This window comes from Bos mutus, chromosome 3 (genome assembly GCF_027580195.1).
Source record: "Bos mutus isolate GX-2022 chromosome 3, NWIPB_WYAK_1.1, whole genome shotgun sequence".
NCBI classification, from domain to species: Eukaryota; Metazoa; Chordata; class Mammalia; order Artiodactyla; family Bovidae; genus Bos; species Bos mutus.
In genome coordinates, this window is record NC_091619.1 from 31,896,580 (window position 1) to 31,914,420 (window position 17,841).

The 17,841-nt window shown below is 42.2% G+C and overlaps 1 protein-coding gene across 2 annotated transcripts in view; it reads right to left on the minus strand.

Moving 5' to 3' along the window:
• AHCYL1 (adenosylhomocysteinase like 1) overlaps positions 1 to 17,508 on the minus strand; it is a 40,993-nt gene extending 23,485 nt beyond the window's left edge. The window contains exon 1 of one of the 2 annotated variants that reach the window (XM_005891289.3): positions 17,106 to 17,507. In XM_005891289.3, the coding sequence (XP_005891351.2) occupies positions 17,106 to 17,225 (120 nt within the window). In that variant the 5' untranslated portion in view covers positions 17,226 to 17,507. Of the gene's footprint in view, positions 1 to 17,105 lie in introns of both variants that reach the window. The other variant, XM_005891290.2, reaches the window with a different exon arrangement.
• Between the last annotated feature and the right edge of the window lie 333 nt (positions 17,509 to 17,841).

The window sequence follows — 17,841 nt, forward strand, 5'->3', positions numbered from 1 at the left end:
TGAACGCTCCAGTTGTCCCAAACTGGGCCAGCGGGAACTTCCTTTAAGCTAACTTTTCTTCTGACATGATCGCCTTTAAATGACTCCTCTCTTTCTGACATACAAGATATATCAGGCTCATCTTGTTCTTTCTCTGCTTCCAATCTAGAATCAAGTCATTTCTCCAAGGAGCCCTCACTTCTTTCAGAGGGAAAAGGTATTTAGAAACTAAAATCTGGATACAAGGTCTGCCCATTGCTATGAGGTGTCAGTGCTTCTAGCTTCTTGCAGTAGAGAGAGAAATTAATCTTTTGGTTTTACTCATGAATTCATATCAGTACTTCTATTTCAAATTTAACACTCAATTTTTAAACTTCTCATTTTCCTATTTATATCTTTTCTCTTTGGTGACAATCCTGACTTCGAATAGCAATAAAATATTTACTTATTTGCTTTAGCCTACATAAAATAATTTCAAAATTACAAGACTAATATTAACAATAATCTTTGCAGTGAAGTGTCAATATTTCCTTGAAGTTCTTTTTGTCCTTAGGATATATTTCATACAAGAAAGGAATATATTTCACAAAGAGTATTGCATAAGCAAAGTACTTTTTTTCTAGGTGACTGCGTAATCTTCCAGATATGTAGTTAGGTTCATTTGTTTGTTTATACACAATTTTAAGGTTTCCTTTGTCTTCTCTAATTTTATTTTTGACATATGAAGTACACCTCAAATTTTAAAGATATATTCAGGAAAGGCTCATTTCCATTCTTATCCCCCCAACTCTGTTCCACTCTCCTCTATTAGTTTCTGGTTTACACTTATGTTCATTTTTGAGGTGGGGAAAGCAAATATGAATTTATATTCTTATTTTCCTTCTCTTTTTTCCTACATTTTCTGAAAAGGTAGCATGCTAAAATATTCTGCACCTTTTTTTTTAACTTGGAAATCATTTGTATTGGTTCATAGAGTACAAGAATCAACAATTCTTGAATGCTGGGAAAGACCAAGTCTGGTTACATATACAAATATTAAATGTTGTAATCAAAAGTCATCAGCCTTAATTTGCTCTTTGGTGCCAATATTGATTTTAAGGGAAGCTCACAAAGGGTTGCTGAAGGTTGGACACGACTGAGCGACTTCACTTTCACTTTTCACTTTCATACATTGGAGAAGGAAATGGCAACCCACTCCAGTGTTCTTGCCTGGAGAATCCCAGGGACGGGGGAGCCTGGTGGGCTGCCGTCTATGGGGTCGCACAGAGTCGGACACAACTGAAGTGACTTAGCAGCAGCAGCAGCACAAGATGTTAGGGGGCTTCCCTGATGGCTCAAGCGGTAAAGAATCTGCCTGCGATGCAGGAGTTGTGGGTTCAATCTTTGGGTTGGGAAGATCCTTGGAGAAGGAAATGGCAACTCACACAAGTATTCTTGTTGGGAAAAATCCCAGGGACAGAGGAGCCTGGTGGGTTACAGTCCACGGGGTTGCAAAGAGTTGGACACAACTGAGCTCACACACGCACAGACAAGATGTTAAACTGGCAAACCTGACTGCAAAGTATACTGGAACATTTCTTAAGATGAAAACTTGTCAACTGCTTACAAATTAGGTAAATCTGTATTCTTCAAACAAATCGCTATGAGAAAAAAAAGTTAACACCGAAAGCAAGTAAATAGTGGACAGCTCTAAAGGAAGACGGAGTCTGTGGCATTTTGGAAGGAAAGCCACACAGATTGAATAAATGTCATCTGTGTAACTTCTTAGCCTATCAAGTTGGAACAAGATTAATTCTTCCTTCCTTGATTTGGAAGGCTAGCTTAAATAAAGTTTAAAGTCAATGGCATCTTAGAAACTTAAATCCTCTTCACATATTCATTTGAGTGAGTGAATCCCACCTGTGATATGGCAGAAGAAATACAAGTAACTCCAAATAAGTAGCAGCTGAGTCTAAAAAGAATCAGTTTCCAGAACCCTAGACTAATACTCAACAAGGGTTAATGAGACTTTTTTTTAGTCACCATCTACTGCTTTCCATCAAGGAAGGAAAAAGCCATCAAAACTCAATATTAAATAACATAATCTGACTTTAAAGACCTAACATTAAATACTATGTAGTAACAGGCATTGTTTCCAAAGATGAGTGGGTCAATGGGACCTTTCAGAATCCATTCAGTAGTTAGACTGGATATTTTCAAGTTCAATGGACAAGGTGAAACCACTTTAAAGATAAGCAGCACAAGCTTCAGTTTCCCAGCTCTTAAAAATAAAATACATAATTTTAAGCTTCTAGAGGGAGAATAGAGACAGTAACACATGGACAAGAATCTATCAAAGATAATCAGTCACATTAAAAACATAATTGTATTTTTAATTATAGAGAGGCAGTATTTGCCATCCTTCTTGACTTTCTAACTTGAGGTGTTTATGTTCAATTTTAGTTAAAAATCTCAGTTTAAAATCATGACCTTAGATAGCCTATAAGAAACAAGCTGGCTGAAGAAACTGTCGGCTGCAACTTCTTTGGAGTTAATGAAACATGAGAGATACCTGTTGCTCCAGAATGAATACAGTACAATCCCCCTCCACTCTCTGCCTCCCATACCAGACAACAAAAGTCTGGGTTTTCCTGACCTATGACTTCCTGACTAGCCATTTTCTAATGAGTAAAGCGGACAGATGCACAAGGATAAAGGTCTCTTGCTTTGGGCTGTATAGTAAATGAATAGTCAAAATCAACTTTTGCATAGGAAAAGTTATTCAGCGAATTTTACCAGTAACAGTGCTAGAATAATATTAATTTAAATGTCTTTTCACACCATTTTTGTTTAAATCTCGACATACAAAGAACAAGTAAAACCACCTGAGAGCACTCAATTAGAACTTTTACTTAAAGCTGATTAGAAGTTTGAAGTTCACATTTAATAGTATTGTGAAAACCAAGGTTCTGAATGCCAGGATTTCTATGCCTTTCTAGTTTAAGCACCTGCTTCACAATTAGGGCTTCCCTGGTGGCTCAGAGGTTAAAGTGTCTGCCTGCAATGAGGGAGACCTGGGTTTGATCCCTGGGTCGGGAAGATCCCCTGGAGAAGGAAATGGCAACCCACTCCAGTATTCTTGCCTGGAGAATCCCATGGACGGAGGAGCCTGGTGGGCTACAGTCCACAGGGTCACAAAGAGTCGGACAGGACTGAGCGACTTAACTTTCACTTTCACTAACTTTCAAAATTAGTGGCATATGACTAAAATTTTTCTTATAGAGGATCTGTATTTTCGAAACATTTTGGAATCCTTTGACGGTTGGATCTACTCTTTACAGATGACAAAACAACAGAGATGGTGGTTAAGTGCCTTGGTCAAGGCAATCTGCTACCAACATTAAGATTAAAACAAGAACAAAAACTCAGAGTAAAAAGCAACAAACAAACCAAAAAACCCACCAAAAAAAAAAAAACAACCCTCCAAAAATGGTACTATTATCCTTCTTTTGGAATAGTCTAGGGGAAGCAGCAACTTTCCCTTCATTTTCAAAGGGTTAGTTTAGAGAACACTCCACTATTGCACTACTGCTTTCTGAACTTACAATACCAGATGAACATGGTAAGCTTTGGGATGGGAAAAGAACTTTCAGTTCCAAAATCCAGACTGATTTTGGAGAAGTGAAACAATGCAAAGAAAATATTTTAAAGTTGCCTATGAATTGCCATTGAGAGATACCACTCCTTAGACTTGGAAAGGGTGAGGAGACAAATTAAGCCCAAACATTGTGGAAGCAAAGAGCTCTACTCCGATACATACTTCCAGCTGTCTTTTGGGGATGGAGTGGGGAGGAGGAGAATGTACAGGCGACCCAATCATGACACTTTACTAGGATGAAAGAAATGACCTCAGAGTTTACCATCACAATCAAAAGCGATTTTAAAACTCCACCTGTATTTATTAATTTACACAAGGAGATTTTCAATTTGGTATGGTTAAAACTGAATAATAATTTTTGGGGTGTCATTTTGGAAACCTGCTGGCTATTTTCATAAGATATGATCATGCTTTGAAACATGCAAAAGAGAATATACTTAAAATTTGGATTTTATCAGTGTTAATATTTATCCTGTGTAGAACAGTGATGGGAGGACGTTTCTTTCACAGACCAGCACTTAGTGTAGTTAGAGCACATGTCCTAAAATTGAGAACATTCTACTAGGGTCTTTTCTCAACTGTGGCATACCACTCAAACACCCACTTCAACTCACCTTGTACTTTGTAACATGTCTGAAAGACCAAGTGAGGTTGCATTTTCCCAATTCAAAATGAGCTATAATAAGTTTGGGGACCTCCCAGTAAAAATTTTAAATAAAAATACATTTTGTCATTGATGCCTTCCCATTTTCTGGTACCACTTCTCTAACTCTACAACTAACAAAAAGTTCCTGTAAGGTTATTAATTTTATTGAGTATTCTGGACTTACTTGACACGATATGTGATTACTGGATCTTGGTTTCATAGCCATGGTAGACATTATTTAAAGTACTCATTTAATGAATAAATTAAAATATCTTGGCTATATGGTTGGCTATATGGTTTTTAAGAATAGAATTTTTCCAAAACCTGAAGAGCAGGTTTTAACTATAAAGCTTCGTAAGCTGAATAGAACCTCAAAACAAATCTAAACAGATGCAGGAAGTGAGGTCAGAAACTCCTTTGATCATTTTAAAGGGTTTCTTTAAAAATAGAAAACAAAGATAACTGGTGGTATGATTATATTCCACTAGATTAGGTAGCTTTGGCTTCAATGCATCATTAAGCAAACAGTGAGATGTCTTTTATGTTAAATAGCAGGTTGTAAGGTTTCACAGCAGATCTGTTTTTTCCATATGCTAGAGCAGTTACAACTGGAACCATCTAGAGTCTCCTGGCTCCTCTGGGAAGGACTGTGACTTCTGTTCTCCGAATTTACAGAAGTGTGGCCTGAAGGGCCTTGAATACAGCACTTATTCAGCAATCCCTCAATGTGGGTCTGGAAAGTTTCCCTTAGAAACAAGAATATCCCTGTAAAGACCACCTTAAAGAGGTCTTGGCCTGTGGTTACACTGGCACAGGGTTCTGCAGTGCATTGTGCTTCAATCTCTAAATCTGGCTGTGTCTTTTTTTAATGTAATTCTTTCTCCTATTGCCCAAATGAAATTTCATTCACATTTCTGTAGTATGTTACACATTGTACTAACACTGGGCAATCCTTTGGCCATTCATGTAAGTTAAACACCAACTTTTCTAGGGATAGACATGTTAATATTTGTATCAATAAAGCCAAACCTTATCTGCCCTTCCTTTTTTATCCTGAGTTCTATTTGATAATCAAACAATAGCAACAGGCCCCTTGAGGGCTAAAAAGGAATAATCTTTTGTCTGAGTCTCAAATCCATTCACTTTGGCTTAAGGAGGAAGCTGCTCTCCTGGCTACCTGGCTTACCAGCTTAGTGCCCTCCTTTTTCTTCTACCATCTTTCTCCAATCTTTACTCTTTGGCTATTGCCTCAGCCCCTCAATCAACTATGGTGATTTTTCTATGTTTTGAAGCCAGAATTTCATGAAAATGTCCTCTCATATAATTTTACTATCACCCTCAGTCCAGGAATTCACAATAACCATGTTAAGGAAATCTTATATTCTGACCTGATTTTTAATCTATTGAGTCCAAGAAGCTCAGCCAACCAGAAGCCAGAGGTAGGAATGCAGATGGAGAGTCAAAATCATTCTTGGCATTTCAAAGACAACACAGACTAAAGAAATGCTATTGATTTCCTGGAGTTCTAGCCATTCCTTATACTATTTCTAGAGGTACCCTTGAGTTCTTGGCAAACTGCCTTGGCTATATAGACGAAGAAATCACAACCCAGTCTTGTTAGGAGAAAAAAATGTCCAAACACCCAAACTCCTGGCCTTGCTTTATCCCAATCATGACATTCTTAATTCCAGGCAAGGTTTTTAGCCTGGGGTCCATGGATGGGCTTCAGGCTGCCAACTCCCCCTTATATGCAAACTGTTACATATATGTAATTTTTCTGGAAGATAAGCATAGCTCTGATAGGGCTCTAAACTCCAAATTGTTAGAACCACTACACCAGACTCATGTGACCCAAGTAATAACCTCAGAAGAATGTAAATGCCACAGGACGGACAGGGACGCTTGTCTTGTTCACCAATGTACCCTAAGTGGCCAGCACAGGTCTGGGGACACAGGAGGTCCTCCACCTTGAGCTGACAGGGTGGCATGATTTCTGGTTATGGCTTACTCTGTACACCTTGGGAAAGAAGAGCAAGGAGAAGCTGTTTTCAGGACCTCTCACAAGGGGCACAAGATTTCCCTCAAGGTCAAAGTCATCCAAGATAGGTGGTAGCGGCATTACCATCCAAATATCAGATTTCAAAATTTTGACTAGCCTTGCTAGATAATTCTAACAGAGTGTTCTAAGTCTGGGATCTCTCAAGTTTAACTGAGGAAGCTGTACCAAAATCCACATCCCATCCCTTCTCCACTTGCCCCTTACTTTCACACCCCCTCCCCATTCTGATTAAGTAGGTAAGGCTCCAGTAATGAATAGGTAATGAATATTTTTTTGGGGAAAAAAAAAAAACTCCCTAGGTGACTGATACCTTTTATTCCTTCTTACTGCATAAGAAGGACTGATCTGAGACAATCTAAGCAGGATCTGGAAAAGCAAACACAGGCACGTGGAGTTTACCAGGCTCTTGATAAAGTGACTCAAGGAACACAGGGAACAAATGAGTTAGACAGTATTCTTCAGAAAAAAATAAGGCCAAGGAAGTAGAAAATCTGCTTTTAATACCAACTCCATCTGTCAGCTGTGGACAATCCATTAGACGGATCCACAGAGGTTTAGTAGAACATGACAAAGAGCCTGTCTAAGGAAGAGAGACTATTTTTACAATGGGTTGGTCCAAATTCAGTAAAAATTGGCAAGGTATTCTCATTCCAAACATGCCCAGGGCTCAGCTAATCCCCTCCCTGTGGAGTCAGAAAAGAATGTGCAGAATTCTGAACCCTCTACTCTCCAAATAGAAGAGGTTCCTTCTCCTGAAAGTAAAGGTTGAAATTAATCCCATCAATTCTCCACTCCTAATTACAAACAAGGTAGAGAAAGGAGGTACCCCTCAACATGGGTATTCTCTTTAACCTTCAAGATTTGTAAACACCCTTTACCCCACCACACTAAATACCAAGCCTCTGCCAACTTTGATCATTCTCAACTGGCAAAAAAGAACAGAAACCATCACCAGAGTAATGCTTCCCTCTGGGAAATTCCAGGGAAGGGGTGTGATAGGGTCAGTCTGTCCAGTATGCATCCTGCTTGGACTTACACTTAGAACACCATGTTCCCAACTAGCTTGGTCTCTTTTCTGTTACAAACCCGAAGTAAACAGATTCTACAGCAGCCACAAGCCTGTTACCAAGGTCACTGTATTGATCAGTATAATTAACATTCACAATTCATCTAGTTCAGTATGACAAGCCAGCTGGGCTATTCTCCATAAGAGCTGAACATTGGGAATCTTCTTGTCTTGCTTGCAAAGAAGTCCGGTGCTCTGGACACTAGAAACAAGTACTGTATTGGAGGCTGGATACCACCTGGCCACCCATAGGAAACTGAATTAGTTACTGGAACAAGTGAACATTTGCCACCTCTACAAAGCACAGATTTCTACTTTTAAAGCTGAAAAATTCTGGAGGTCTTCCATTCCCCTGAATCCTGCCTGGGTTACCTACTATAGAAAAACAACCTACACAGATTTTTCAGTGCCAACCAGAGTCCAAGTTCTTGATTACGGCAAGCACTGGCCCAGCTCCCTGAAGACTGTGACTTGAAGAAGGTGTGTTTCAAAAACAAGGGCACATACAGCTTTTGAGCACAGAGCTCAGCCTTTGGTGCAGAAGGGGCAGTCAGGATTGCAGAATGAGAAGAATCACAAGTTTCCTCAGCACCGCCAGGCAGAGATGTTGTTTATTACTTTTAGGATTCCAACACAGACTCCAAAATGAAACTGTTCAACTCATCATTGGCCCCCAAATCTCAAGGACCCTAAGAGTAAGCTTAAATCAAGAGTAAACCAGAATACCAGTTTCAACTGGTATTCTCTGGGCAGTGTTTCTAATGCTAAGTGTTCAGAACTTGGTGGGAAATTCAAATGACCTTTCCCATTATGTCTAAGGACACTTCTACGCTTCTAGCCTACTGGCTTGTGGTTCTCATCATCTTAGCTCCAAAGATTCTCTTACCTATTTCTGGCATTACTAAGCTGCCAGAAATTTCCATCAATTTCTTACCTGCAGTTCTTGGTACTGCATTATCATTCACATTAGAGGGGTTCAAGAAAAACAACACTGGCCAGCTGAAGGGGAAAGTAAGCCAAAGTCACCAAGAGAGTTCAACCCACTTTCTCTAAGGGACAATCATCTCACGGTATTTTACTCAGTGAACAGTTATTGACACTGTAGGGTGCAAAGCCCTTCATACTATACATATGTTATGGGATATGGTCCTTGTCCTTAATAGACTTGGTCTAGAGAAATCAAATGAAAAGATTCGGATATCAAGTCAGTACTGAAAACAGTCGGAAAAGTACTACACTGAAATCAAACCTACTTCTGAGATACACAGTGGAGCAAATTATTTTACTGAGTTTTGATACTCAGCCTAAAGATGTGAGCCCCCTATTCTAAATACTCCTATGGAATGAACTCTAGAGCTCTTGGGGTATCAAAAGTTCATTTGAGGACAATGGGGCTGAGAAGGTACAAAACCCCCCAAAGTTACTGAAATGCTGGTTTCAGTGCACACAAGTTCCTGAGTTGAACCCTCAACGCATTGATAATGAGTCTCTTAGGAAGCTGAGGAGCATCCCAAAGAGGGGGGTGAAAAGAACATGAACAACCTCAGCTTTGTTTCAAGGACAAACTGCAAGCCTGGAAATTTAACCTCAGCTGTTTCTGAATCTGTAAGGGAGAAAGATACCATGGCTTAGAGCCCTGTCCTTCTAAATCAAGGTTTTTAAAGCCAGGATCCAGAGATAAGTTTCAGGGAGCCCCATAAATTCTCTGAAAGCATAAATAAGTTTTTGTGCTCTGGAATTTTGCTGAAGAAAGAACAGTGATTTTTGTAAGATTTTTAAAGGGATCCATGATTCAAAAGATAGGAATCACTGTTCTAGAGTCTCTAATCCAGTGACTACTTCACTGGTTTGAGCATTCCCTCAAACTGGCAAAAGAGAAGCCTATTTATCTAGCTTTCACACAAATTTGTCTACTAATTGACCTCTTTTGAAGTTAGAGACAGGATGCTGCATTTTGAGAATTCAAAGCAAAGAGCTCTTTTCTAAACGCTCAAAATAAAGCTAACTGTCATGAGAGCCCCAAAAGGTTTCCCTTAAAGCCTCTGAGTAAGGAAACAGTGCAGGGTGGTCAAAGGAGGCAGAGAAGAATCGGTCCTCTTAACTTTCCCTGACAGGCCTCTTCTGACTTCAGGATCCTCAAACCGTTAATAGGGTTAGGTCATAGCCCCGAAACTTTGACTTGCAGTCAAGCCAGTCCTGGGGTAAAGGGACACAGTGATTTCCATTATGCCCATGGAAACCTATACTCCAAAGGTTCACCTTAATACAATTAAAAAGTACTAAAAGACGTGGAGCCATTTATGAAAAACAGAACTTCCAAAATCCTGCTGCTGCTGCTGCGTCACTTCAGTCGTGTCTGACTCTGTGTAACCCCACAGACGGCAGCCCACCAGGCTCCTCTGTCCCCGGGATTCTCCAGGCAAGAATACTGGAGTGGGTTGCCATTTCTTTCTCCAATGCATGAAAGTGAAAAGTGAAAATGAAGTCACTCAGTCGTGCCCGACTCTTAGCGACCCCATGGACCGGAGCCCACCAGGCTCCTCCGTCCATGGGATTTTCCAGGCAAGAGTACTGGAGCGGGGTGCCACTGCCTTCTCCATCCAAAATCCTAACACTGCTCAAAGCTCGGAGATATGAACAGCTTCATTGCTACTGCTGCTAAGTCGCATCAGTCGTGTCCAACTCTGTGTGACCCCATAGACGGCAGCCCACCAGGCTCCCCCGTCCCTGGGATTCTCCAGGCAAGAACACTGGAGTGGGTTGCCATTTCCTTCTCCAATGCATGAAAGTGAAAAGTCAAAGTAGAGTCGCTCAGTCGTGTCTGACTCCTAGCGACCCCATGGACTGCAGCGCACCAGGCTCCTCTGTCCATGGGGTTTTCCAGGCAAGGGTACTGGAGTGGGGTGCCATTGCCTTCTCCCGAACAGCTTCACTAGGGAGGCCAAAATGAATGAAACATGGTTACACTCATCTGCTCCAGCCTTTAGTCCCTTCATTCTGCTACTCACCAGCTCACCATCTACCTCACAGAGCTGTGCACAATGCAGATCAGCACGTGAGCACTTTCCTTGGTACCTTGAGCACACAGGCACAGTGGATCCCACCGATGCCACTGCACACACACAGGTTCAGGAAAGAAGAGACAAACACGGAAATAACAGGGCTTGCTCGAGTCGGGCAGTTCTTCAGATTGTAAAGAACTAAACTTGAGGCAGGTCCAAGATGAACAGCATGGAACAGTGAGCAGTCCCAAATCCTTCCTGTTTAAGCCTCCCTGCTAGCACACAACTAAGAACAGGGTGCCCATTTTAAAAGAACTGAACTGGTTTGGGCTGGTAAAGGAGAATACTTTAAGCCCATTAAGCCGGAGAAATTAAGTACAGGGGCACATTAGCTGAGGCACTGGGGCTTTTAAGACAAGAAAGCAGAAACAAGCTTTGCAGTCTTAGATCTGTGGTTTTGTCAAAGTCCTTTCTCAATCTCTACCCAACATCACAAATACTACCTTTTACCAGCAGTTCATTACACTTTTTTACTTTGTGTCCTGTTTGGGCAGTAAATGATTAACCCCACTGTACATTACTAAGCAGTACTAATCACTATATACATTCTGAGATTAAGGTACTTGACCGAATTGTTTTAGAAAAACTGAACAGAGATAGGAACAAAAATGAAACCCGTATGACTGTCAACAAAGGCAAAGGGTGAGCCACCCTAGGTCCGTAATTGCTGTGGAGTAAAGGCCACACATTTCTACAAGAGAAAATCAGTTACACATAATTAAGAGCAGGCTGTTAGAGGAGAGAGAAACAGAACCTGAGTGGGTTTGGAGGGAGCTGGGGTACATAGGGATGGGATCTGAAGGTGACTGTATACACAAAGACAAGGTTACAGCTCAGAAGAGCCTCTGGAATTGCTTCATGTGATTCTAGGAGTCTAGTTTTGGAAGACTCCCAAACTATTGATTGCAGGTTAAGGAAATAAACTCCTGGACTCAGCTAGGCCAATGTCTGAGAAACACCCATATTCTATAGGTACACTGTGTGTCACAGGGAAAGAGGTGGGGGAGCGGTCCAGTAGAACCCACCTCATTTCCGTTACAAGCTCTAAGCTCTCCCACTGTCTCTGTACCTCCTGGAACTCAGTCTAGTGTTCAACAGGAATAAGCTCTACATAAAATAACATTTTTGTCAGGGAAATTTCCTGCTGAAAGATACTCCAATAGAAACATCTTTGTTTTCACTCTTTGAGAGTATTTTGAAATTCCATATAAAGCAGGGTACTTTTGTGTAAGAAGGCACTCATTGAATAGCAGGCTGGGATAACAGGCATAAGCCAGAATTGTACTAGGCAAACCAGGACATATGGTCACTCTAGTCAGAAACAAATAAATACACTAATTAGTCTTTATTACATTCTAATCTCAGCTATCCTGTAGTACTATCATTATTCCTCATTTCACAGATTAAAAAAAAAAACAAACGGAGGTTCAAACAGGTTAAGCTACCCAAGTTGTCCAAAGGTCACATAACTTCAAGGTGGTAGATTCTGAAGGCAAACCTTACTGCAAAATCAAGTGCTTAACTTACATTGTACTACTCCTCACAGTTTTAGAAACAGAAAGGGGGACATTAAGAGGTCTTATGTAACAGCGAAACCAAAGTGGGATCGCAAGAGAACTACTTGAATGAGATAAAGGGAAATGAGACAAAGGGAAATATGGAATCAGAACAGAATTCATGTGAATAGAAATTGATGTGAATTTTTAAATATTTACCACATTCAAGGCACTGATAGCACTGACAAGAGTTGGAAGGAAAATCTGTGTTAAGAATCTGTCTTTAACTTTGGATTCTTGGATTTCAGGAAAAAAATTATATTCTATGTGAATGGATTGTTCTTCATACAAGAGGGGTGTGCTTCCGACCCACCTCAATGTGATGTATTCTGAATTATTATATCCAGTACAAGGGTGGCCTTTCTTTATAAAATTTTAATATTCAAATTTCCAAACTTGAGAAACAGTCAGGTATACATGATTCTCCTTTAGTGGCTAGTTCCTTTAAGTAACAGCTTCAAGAGAGCATTAAAGGGTTTATTTACAGATTATAACTACTTGAGGTGGCAGAATAAACTTTTAGGAGTCACAGGCAACTAAAGATCGATATGATTCTATGTATCAAAATATCTTTTACAAACAATTTTACAAGAATAATACACTGGGTAACACACTGGAGCCGGAGGACACCCTCCTCAAGAAACAAAAGGTACAGATTTATAACACTGACAGCAAGGAATGTAGACAATGAACAGATTTCTGTTACAAGCTAAAAATCTAAAGGAACTTACAACAAAGTAATATGAAAACTGTGCCTGACAAACTGAACAGAATCCAATAAGAAAAAGAGAGCTAATCAGTATCTGTAGAGAAATCTAAAAGAGATAGGATCTTCTTACACTTCTGACTCCTGTTCAAAGACTGCACTACAACAGTGGTCATTCTAAAGAGAAGTAACAGATACTAATGATGTGGAGAGGATAGGAAATGCCAATCTATCAAATCACTTCTCAGGGAATCCAAGAAGTACTGGTGTGAATTTTATAAAACTGCACCAAGAATTAGCCACAACAAAACCCTGACTAAAAAAAAAAAAAAAATCCTGTATTTCACTTAAATGTCTAAGCATTACTTACTGGGTCTCTATCTGGTATGCTTCCTAAGTCTCAGCTGACCCTTCTGATGAATTAGTTCCACATATGCTTTATTCAAATACATCCTACAAAGAATATCCTACAAGCAAAAGTAGTTCTGTCGTGTTCTTTTTCTCTTCTTCCTACTATGTTGGTGGTAAGGTTTGACTGTATAGATCCTAGTCAAATGCCTAATGTTTCACTCTACAGAGTCACTCTATATGTTCAAAAGTACAGGTGTTCTGACAGGCCTTCCAAAGAAACGTGTCTATCTCAGGAGGCTTCCTCAACAAACTTGGGTTTACACTATGGGGGGAAATTAAAAAAACCAACAATCCAATTTGACATAATCTCAATTTCCAAAGGTCCAAGGACAAATATTACCATTGCAATACAAAGTAGCAGAAAAAGAGGGATGAATACCCAGTGAAGATGAAGAACTGGCTGACTTGTTCAGTTTGACTGATAACTGCCAACATTAAACAAGGATCCTCTTCAGCTGTGATACAATGTACATGGCCCTTACAACTCAAGGTCTCCTTTTCTCTCCCAAATTTTCCTGGCAATTCCATCTGAAATCACCAGTGACAGCTGGCGAACAAGACTTCACACACAAATCATACTATAGCTATTAATACTATCACATGAAAATATCCTTTAGAACTTAGCAGAAGTTGCCTCCCTGAGGAATTGGTATAGATTATTTCCCATGTCTGCTAATAAGACTGTAATTCTGATTCATTCTCCAGCTCCTAGGGAGCTTAGGGTTGCATGTGATGATCAGCCAGCCTCATCAATTGTCTTAGCCCTCAGGGTTAACAACATTTTTTCCCTTTTTTCTATTATTTGGGCTCCTCATGTATATTGTATGTGTCCTGTGTTGTAAATCATTTCAAATGCTCATTAAAGACAGAGAGTATAAGTATACTAATATATTTCTTTTTAAAAATCATTTTTGCTTACTCCCAACATATACCTATCTGCACATATTCTAAACACAAAGCACTTATTCGGCAGATAAGAAAATTGAGGCACAGCAGCTCATTTGCTCAAGTTGGGACCCATTTAGCTGGCTTTCTGATACTCAGATCAAGCTTTGAATAGGACTGTGGAGTCATATTATCTACATAGTACTGTGGCAGATCTCACGGCATACAAAAATGAGTAACTTGTGATTACAGTTTTAGAATCTTGCTATTTATGCATTTAATGGAAGGACATCCAAACTTCCCCAAAGTGAATAAAACTTCACAAGTTGCACAGGAATCTGATCTGACTGAAGACCATCAGGGTCACCCTGAAGTAACCTATAGCCTCTGGCTGGCACCAGAAATGTCCTCATTTCCTAAGGGGCCTCAGGCTTAGAATGATCCAAGGATTAGCTGGTTTAGAGCCATGCTGAATTCTCACAGGCAAAGGACAGCACTATTTGAAGAGGCCTTTTCTCACACCATTCAATACATGCCAAGATAAAATTTTTTCTCTTACTTTGCTCATGCTTTCTCACATTATCAACACATGGCAGAAGTACAAAAGTGACCTAAGTCATAATGTCCAGTTCAGCTAAAGTGGTGAAAAAACAGTTTACTTAGGACTTGCTATGTGACCTTGACTAGTCCTCAACAAACCCATTAACTAAATAAAGGCCTTTTTTATCATCACTGGGGGAAGGGTAATTAGTCATCATAAAGCACTTTAATAGAAAGTGCTGTGCAAACACTAAACAACAAAGCTCACAAAGAGCAAGATTAATAAGAAACACAGGGGTACATTTACCAGCAAATGGAAACTTACAACAGGGTCTTCCCACATTCCTGGCAGAGACCACTCCTTTGAGCTAATGGAATATGAATCTCTTTTTACAGATTTTTCATTAGTACTTGACCTGACAGTGATACACATTAGCAACATTCCGCCTTGGGAAAAAAAGGGGAAAAAGAGTTATTTATTCCTGGTAGGCAGCCATACAGACATCTCAATTACCAGTTAGCCAGCCAGATGGGCAATTACTATTTGAATACCTACTATATGCTTGGTACAGAGCTGGGGCACAATGGATACAATGGTGAACACGCGTTGCCGCCTTTATGGAGTTTACAGTCTACAACACAAACTTTTGTTTTATTACTAGTGGCACCTGCAGGAATAAAACCTTACTAAAATAAAGGCAAGTAAGAATAAAGAGGCCTAATCCCTGAAGCCACTAGGCCAACAAAAGGCTATGCGCAGAGGAAGAGTTCAGGGAATGAGGGTACCAGGGTGTTCCCATTCTTCTCCCTAACTCATCGCCAAGTACTATCCTTAAACATTCTGCTTAGGTACACTTTGTCTCCACCTAGTGCAGATTACAACGGAGAAGGCAATGGCACCCCACTCCAGTACTCTTGCCTGGAAAATCCCATGGACGGAGAAGCCTGGTAGGCTGCAGTCCATGGGGTTGTACAGAGTCAGACACAAATGCAGCAACTTCACTTTCACTTTTCACTTTCATGCACTGGAGAAGGAAATGGCAACCCACTCCAGTATTCTCGCCTGGAGAATCCCAGGGACAGGGGAGCCTGGTGGGCTGCCGTCTATGGGGTAGCACAGAGTCGGACACAACTCAAGTGCCTTAGCAGCAGTGCAGATTACAAAGGGTTACTGCTCCAACAAAGCAGTCAGCTGAACTGAGAGCACTAAAAATAAGATTAATCAGACTTCTTAGAATCAAGGGATCTTCTGCAAGGTTTTATAAGGCATTCCGTGGGGTAAGATCTAAATTTTGTGGGAAGACAGAGCTACAGCACACAATGGTGACCTATCTTCTCAATCCTGTATTAGATTTCTGGAGTGGCAGGTTAATTTCCTTAAAAGAAAAAACAAACAAAAAAATCATCTCTCCCACAGCCTGAAGGACTGTCACTATCTACAAATCTTGCTTTGTGCAGCTTACACCAGCAGTGCATCCCATCAAACACTGCAGGTGGGGACAGCCTTGAAACTCTGTCTTTATATAGGAGGGAAATATTTACCCAGGTTCTTACTGGTTTCAGAAAGGTCACCTCTCTGCAAAGGTTCTCTTGTTCTCCGTTAACTGGTGCCAGTGATGTAGAAAATCAAAATGTGGTTGGCAGTAAACACTCAGAAAGCACCAAGGATCCCAATTCCATCACTCAGAGAGCTGGTTAGATTAATACTTCCAAAGGCTGCCATTTAATCTTCCAAAATAAAAGAATTAGAAGGATGGTCTTTGAGCTCAACCCACAGCATAATAGACTAAACCTGTTCTTCCTCAGTAAGTGCAGTAAAGAATGAGCAATCGCTCCTTACCTCCCACCCCTCCAACCCACCCAAGCTCCTTTCTCAAGGGATGCCGAAGTGATCTATTCACACGACTCTACCATCAACCTGTATCCGTGAGTGTCTGCTGTCACTAACCTCCAAACGTTAATTTCTTACATGTGTCGAAGCAACTAGACGACCACAGATGAAAATTAGTCTTCAATTTCATGCTGCCCTCATGCTTTTCACCTGCATAAAAGAGCTAGCTAGCTCCACGCATTTTTTTTTTCCCCATCTTGCCTCCAAGATCACACGCAGTTGTTGGCTAAGCCGGCCACTGCTCCCAAAGAAGCACTATCAGATTTACCTGCTCACCTGAGGGGAGAGTTCCCGTACACCCTCATCCCCTGGGGCTGGTCACTGGGGTCAGCAGACTTCGCTCACCTCTCTCCCACTCCCATCTCTGAGGCCCTTCATCTAGGATAAGTCAGCCGCAAATTTAAGGCCTGGCCGTGCTGGGTTTCGAAAAGATCCCGGAGGACTTGGGCCGAGGGACAAAGGAAAGTGAGGTCAGGGTCGGCCTTTCCAGCTTGGGATAGGCCTGGGGCCGCTCACTCTCCACCCCTCACACCACCTCCGTAGTCCTGGGTCCCTGAAACCTCCCCCCTTAAGTCCCAAACTAGCTGGAGCCCGGGGCCGGGGCTGGCTCGCGCCCCTTCCTCGAGGCCCCAACCCGGACCCCCGCCGCCACCCAGAGCCCCCGCACCTTTTTGGGCGCCTTGGTGACGGTGGCCATGAAGGAGTACTTCTCGGCGTCCTCAATCTCCTTGGCCTGCTTCAGCTCCTCCCCGACACCGGGCAGCGGCATCGCGTCAGGCATCGACATCCCCCGGCCGGCCGGGCCCGCGGCTGACCCGCCGCCCCCGCCTCTTTCCCTCACGGGCGCCCGCCCGCCTGCCCGCGCGGCGCCCTCCGACACGCGCTCGCCCACCCTCCCGCCGGGCCCCAAGCTAAGCCGCGTCGGGTGCTGAGGTGCTGTGGCCCGCGCCTCCTCTGCTCCGCGGTCCAAGACAGCCGGACAGCGACAGCGGCGACAGGAGCACCAGAAGCAGCAACGCGGAGCTCCGACCGGCCCGCGCCGCCACCTCCGCCGCACGCAAACACGGACGCAAAGTAAGGGTAGAGGGCGGTGACGCCACGTCGAGTACTGGCAGCTCCCAGCGGGCGGGGGGAGAGGCGGGGAGAACGGCGCTCTGTCATGACGTCACTACGCTGGACTGGGCCGCTGAAGCCACCTTTTCTTCCTCGCTCGAGGGGGAAGGGAAGCTCCAGGGGTGAGCCGCGCCCTTGTATGCCGCCAGGTGGCGCCATTACCTTGCGAGGAGCGCGCGGTTCCTGCAAGGTTGCCGCGGTGCTGGAGGGCCTTTGGACTGCGGAATGCCAGGGGAGGCCTCAGAAGGGTGTAGGGATGCTTGGGAACGAGTACCAGAGCCTTACACAAC